At 57.6% G+C, this 6000-nt stretch overlaps 1 protein-coding gene across 4 annotated transcripts in view; it reads right to left on the minus strand.

Moving 5' to 3' along the window:
* ARHGAP23 (Rho GTPase activating protein 23) overlaps nt 1–2477 on the minus strand; it is an 86294-nt gene extending 83817 nt beyond the window's left edge. For 3 of the 4 annotated variants that reach the window (XM_010379348.2, XM_010379351.2, XM_010379352.2), the window contains exon 1: nt 2400–2476. In XM_010379348.2, the coding sequence (XP_010377650.1) occupies nt 2400–2462 (63 nt within the window). In that variant the 5' untranslated portion in view covers nt 2463–2476. Of the gene's footprint in view, nt 1–2399 lie in introns of all 4 variants that reach the window. The other variant, XM_010379347.2, reaches the window with a different exon arrangement.
* Between the last annotated feature and the right edge of the window lie 3523 nt (nt 2478–6000).

Here is a 6000-nt window from a genome sequence, read left to right on the forward strand (position 1 = left end):
TGTGAGGATCAAATGAGGTTGTTTTTATAAATCCTGGCCAGGAGTTTTTGCTGTCTGTGTATTAACTATGAGCTACACTGTGAAAGCAATTCCCCTTCCTTAAAAACACATTTTTTGTTTCCAGGCACCAATGCTCATTTGAATATATTTGCTGGCATATTTGATATCTCCAATGACCATCTCCAGATTTCTACATTGGAATCCAACTTACAAGAATCCACCTGACCCACTATACTGCTGGAAACTTCCCTGCATGGCTAGCCTGGGATGCTGTGGGTCACAAGCCCCTCCCTAGAAGTTCTCCTGAGTATCTAACTGCAGTCCCTCACATTGTAACTTCTTCCACACTGCTGCTTTGTAGTCTCTCTTTTAACCTTACACATCAAGAAGTCCTTCTGAGTATTCCTGCAATGAAGGATGAAGCAATCTACTACCCACTCCTGCACTGCTCTGCTCAGAACCAGCACCCTCCCTCACTCCCACTCCCATCCATGCCAAGAACGCTGCACTTCTTCCCCATGAGCCCAAGGTTAGCCCGAGGAGAGTGGCACAAGCATGGGGCCTCTTCCCCTGACCCAGTCCCTCTCTGCTTGGGCTAGGATCCGTGCAAGCCTGACCTATTGCTGTAGTCAGACACCTTCCTAATAGCTTTACTCCCCAAGCTTCATCTTGTGCCCTGACTACCTTCAAGCGTCCTGGGTTCTTGCCTGGGCACTGTCACTGTGTAGGCTCAGACCCTCTCTGTGAAATGGGACACCAACACCTACCCTGCCCACTCCCATTCTTCCTGTTTATTATTATTGAGGCCTTTGAATCCAGCATTGAATGTAGAGGATTTACTGCTCCCACGGTTCCCAAGAAGAGGTCAGGGCCTCAGGTGCAGGATCTTGGAATTCCCAGCCACCTTGGGGTGGACCCAACCACACTGTGGGCAAGTGGAAGCCACTGGAGCTGGGGACCTTTGGGCTGCCTTTGGAGGTGAAATGACTGGTTATATAATCGAGATTCAAATCGCATGCCAATGAGTACATGGCAGTAAGAGTCGTCACTTTGGGGAATGGGGTCTGTTGCCCTGGCAGAGGGGAGAACCACATGGGATCAAAAGCCACTCACCCCCAGCTAGGCTGCAGGGTTGGGGTGGAGACAGAGAGGGGTGCAGGGGATAGAGATGAAGTATTTGTTGTTGGTGGGGGACTGAAACCAAGGGACTCATGCTTAATGACCTCCACCCCCACCCCCTGTCCATCCTGAATTTCAAGTTCATAATTAGGAAACACACTTTGGCTGAAGGGAGTCCGGGAGAGATGCAGATTGAGGGAGAACTGAACACATCCAGCAACCAAGGAACACACCAGTCTCCAAAAGAGTTGCAAGCAGCAGATCCCACCTTCAACACTGCCGGGAAAGCTGGGGAGGAGAGTCCCCAAGTCTTTCAGCCCTGTCTAAAGAGGAACAGGCCTCAGCCCAGGCCTTGACCTCAACCTGGACCTCAGGGAATTTCTTTTCCGAGCTCAGGGAAACTGTTGACCTGACAGTGTTCAACCCTTCAACTTAGGAGGAGGGAGGCCTGCTGGAGTGCTCCTGCAGGGCGGGCAGCCAGGCTCAGAGGTAAGGGAATGACCCTAATGGGGGATGGGGCCGGGAGGCCCCTGCTGGCCCCTCCCCAGACTCAGCAGCTGGCAGATGAAAGAACCCAAGCAGAGCAGCCCAGCGCTGAGTAATGCCCCTGGCACCCCGCGCTTTGACCCACCCACAGCCGGTCGGAGAGTGCAGAGGGGAGGGCAGCCGCGCCGCCAGAGCCGGGGGTCCCAGGCCTGTGTCTAGGACTTCCCCAGGACCCAGGAGGGCGGCGGAACCGTGCCTGGCAACCCGTCCCGCAGTCCGACCCGGCAGGGGGCGAGTGTGGCGCGGGGAGGGGGTGTCTGGACTCCTTGGCGGAGGACGTCCCGCTACGGGAACCCCCTCCCCCACTCCCTCTCCCTCCAGCTGTGCCGGGGCCTCGCCAACGGAAAACGAAAACTCGGGCAGAGGAAACGGCGGCAGGCGCCCCGCCTGACAAACCCGGACAAAAGCCGCGGGCCTCCCGCCCCCGCTGCCCAGCCGCTGGGGGCCTGGCACCGCCACCCGGGTCTGTGCCCCCTGCCCTGGCAGCCCCGTGCCCTTCCCGGCCCCTTGCCTACCTTCCTCCTTCCCGCCCCTCTATCCCGGACAGCTCTTGCTCGGGCCCCCTCCCGGGCCTGCCACTAGCTGAAGCTCCCCGCAGCGGTGCCCGCGGTGCCCGCGCCCACCGTGCGCGCCCCAGGCTGTGCAGGGCGAGCGGGGTCGCAGCGACCCCGGCCTGACCGCCCGCTCCCCAGCAGCTACCGGCCCCGCCCACTTCCCTGGCCCAGCGCCCTCACCTGTGGGGGCCGGGGCTCCGGGCGGGGCGGGATCCCGACCAGGCAGAAGGCGACTCCATTCATCGGGTGGCAGCGGAGGCTCTGTGGCCAGGGCACTGCTGGGGGCGCCGGCAGGGACCCGGGAGGGGCGGGGCCGGGGGCGGGGCCCAGCGCGGTGTGGCTCCCCCCCCGGGGTCCGCCCCCTCGCCCCTCCCCCTTCCCACCACCCACCCCGCGCTCCCTTCGGGGTGAGCCGGTGGCCTCGCTCAAGGGCCACAGACCGGCAACTGGGCTGAGGCAGGGACGAGGGCTGCCTGAGAGTTGAACGTCAGAGCCCAGTCTGGGGAGAGAGGCGGTCTCCAGGAGACGCTTTCCCGGCCTCCAAGGGACCGGCCCAGATAGAGGGCCATCCAGGCCCAGGAAAGAGGACAAGGGCACCGAACCCAGAACTAGCACAGGGACAGGGAGGGAGGGAGAGGGAAGCAAAGAGAAACAGCCAGCCAGAGGTGGTCAGAAACAGAGATCCAGAGACCCAGAAAGAATGAGAAAGACAGAGACAAGATAGAGACAGCACAGAGAGAGGCAGAGAAGGTGAGAAACAAAGATGAGGAGACCCAGGATCAGAAAGTGGGGGAGACAGAAAAAGGCTTAGAGGCCTTCTTCCCTTTAGAGACCCCTAGACATTGAGACACAAGGGCAGATTTAGTGCAGGGGGCGGGGAGACGGGGTGCCCCTCAGTGTAGGGTAAGCCCCTCCCAGCCAGAGTCTCAGCCCAGGATCCCAGAGAGGCAGGGGAGTCGAGGATAGAAGACAGGCTGGCAGGTGCCTCAGCCCTTCTGACCCCCACCCAGCCTGTCCTGGGGCTCAGGTCATGGGGCCAGCCCACAGTCCTGCTCTGCAGTGAAGAGCAGTGACAGCAGAGGCTCCCAGTCACCAGCACCCCACAGCCACCCTTCCTGGCTTTACTCTGAGCTCGGCCTAAAGAGATGCCCTGGTCCTCAGCCAGCTTCTTTCCTTGTCCCCCAGAAGGACCCCTCCAGCCCAACCCCTGACAGTCCAGGGAAGGACAGTCCTTCTGTCTTTCTTTCTTTCTTTCTTTCTTTTTTTTTTTTTTTTTGAGGCAGGGTCTCACTCTGTCACCCAGGCAGGCGTACAGTGGCAAGATCTAGGCTCACTGAAACCTCCACCCCCAGGTTCAAACGATCTTCCTGCCTCAGCCTCCCCGAGTAGCTGGGACTACAGGCCCATGCCACACCGCCAGCTAACTTTTGTATTTTGGTAGAGACAGGGTTTCACCAGGATGGCCAGGCTGGTCTCGAACTCCTGACCTCCAGTGATATCCGCCTGCCTCAGCCTCCCAAAGTGGTGGGGTTATAGGCGTGAGCCACCACACCTGGCCTTGTCCTTCATTTCTAGAAAATAGCTAGAAAATTCTTTCTACTCTCTAACTCCCATTCTTTCTGCTTCTTACTTCCTACAGCTTATGCTTACCTCTTTCCCATGCCTTTTGCAGTTGAAGTGGCTTCCATATTCCTTTCCCCAGATTATGTAGAAAAGAAGGCAGAGGATAAAATAGGACTTGGAGAGAGGAGGCAGTGAAAGCGGGAAGGCCAGCTCTGCCTGCTGGAGTTACCACCTTCCTTGGACAAGGAGATCCCTGAGAGCCAAGCAGCCCCAACCCCCACCCTTTTATCCTTGATCAGGGTCGGGAACTCAGGTCTTAGAGGGGTTGGGGTGCCCCAGACAACGATTAGGCCATCCCTACTCCTGTGAACCTGAGGAATGAGATACTGACTGGATTTTAGATCATATGCTTCATTTGATGTATTTTAAATCCCCTGGTGGTCAAGAGAAAGAGATTCTGTTTCATAATAATGGAGGGGCAGTTAAATGACTCGTCTCCCTTCCTCATCCTTTTTCATCAAGGTCATGTGCAGCCAGAATTAGCCTCCAGTTCTGGAAAGTCCTTCCTGCTGTCTAACTGTAATCTGTCATACTGCCTGGATTTTCTTGCTTAACTTTCAACCAGGTGCCTGTTTCTGCCTCTTTCTGTCCTGTAGCTCCAATGGTCCAACGCTTGTTGCCACCTTGGCTCAGAGGTCCTTTCCTCCCAGGATAAAGGGTTCTCTCTGTGAGGGGGAAGGGTTGGCATCTGAAATCAGACTGAACTGAGGCCATGGGGGAGGAGGGAGGGTGGTGGCCCTGGGGTGCCCCTGGCTCACTTTTTCCAGAGCCTGATGCCCTCAGACCCCGCAGGAGGGGGTGAGAGGAAATGAGCTCACACTGACCGGCAGGCCAGGCGAATTCCTCCCTCCACAATGCACTGCAGAGCCTCCCCCACCGGCTCCCACTTCCCAGAAAGTGCGGCTCTCTCCCCACCCTGCCGCCCTTCCCACCTCTTCCTGCACCTTGACCTGCACCCCCACCCTGTCCCAGCCCACCCCATCCATCTTCTCTAGCCGCTCTTCCTCCTCACCTTCCTCTCCATTCCGGCTCCCCTTCCTCTCTCCACACTCCGGGTCTCACTTCATGCATCCTGCCATCCGCCCCAGCACCCACCGTATTCCTGTACCTTCTTTTTTGGGGGTTGGAGCCATAGAGCCCAACATGGGGAGAGTCTCCCTCATTGAGGACCCTCCTCATACTCCCCCTCTTTCCAAATTCCTTCCCCAGCCCAATCACCATCCTTCATTCACAAAGGTCTACTATGTGAGGGGGTAGAGGAGACGAGGGGGTGGGGTAGGTTGACCCTGGGAATACAGAGGTGAGGCCTAGATCCTTCCCTTGAGGGGCCTGGGTCTTCTCCAATTGTGACTCTCTAAAGAACTGCCAGCACAGGAGCACATTCAGCTGGAGAAGCAGAGGAGGCTTCCCCAGGAGGTGCCTTGAGCTTCTTGGGTTTCGTGGATGGGGCAGGGGAGGGTGGGAGTAGGGAAAAAGGCACTCCAGGGAGAGGGATGCTTAGGGGGAACCAGGGAGGCAGGAGAGAGCAGGCTCCGGCATCGGCATCGTGGCTGGGGCCAAGTGGAGGGTGCCTGTGGGCAGGAAGCATGGAGGCATGAGGAAGGAAACACAGGCGGGGGTGTGATGGTGGAGGGGCTGCCCAGAGGTGCTTCCATGCTAGCCTGGTTTGGGGCAGGGAGCTGAAGCAGCGATTTTGCCATGGCCATCATGGCACGTAAAGGGAACAGGAATGGAGGGCGGCAGGCAAGGGGATTCTGGGAGAAATGTACCAAGGCAAGGGGCAGGAGCCACAAACAACAGAGGCTCTGGGACTTGGTGAGCAGGAGGAAGGAAATGGAAGAGTCCAGGGCAAGGCCAAGGCTTGGAATATCAGGTTGTCTAGGGTGTTCACAGAGAGAGGGGACAAGCCAGGCACGAAGTCCTTTGTATGTGTGATCCCAGTTAAGCCTCACAAAGGCCTGTGAAATAGATCTCAATCCTCATTCTATGGATAAGGAAAATGAGGCCCAGAGAACTCAAGTATCTTGCCCAAGGCCACGCAGGATTTGAACCCAGGCATTGGGCTCCAGGGTCCACACACTTAACCAGCAGGCTGTGAGGCTGGTGGAATTGTGACAGGATGCTTAAACCCTGGGTCCTATCTTCTGGAAGACAGGCT

The sequence above is a fragment of the Rhinopithecus roxellana genome, chromosome 19, assembly GCF_007565055.1.
Source record: "Rhinopithecus roxellana isolate Shanxi Qingling chromosome 19, ASM756505v1, whole genome shotgun sequence".
NCBI lineage: Eukaryota > Metazoa > Chordata > Mammalia > Primates > Cercopithecidae > Rhinopithecus > Rhinopithecus roxellana.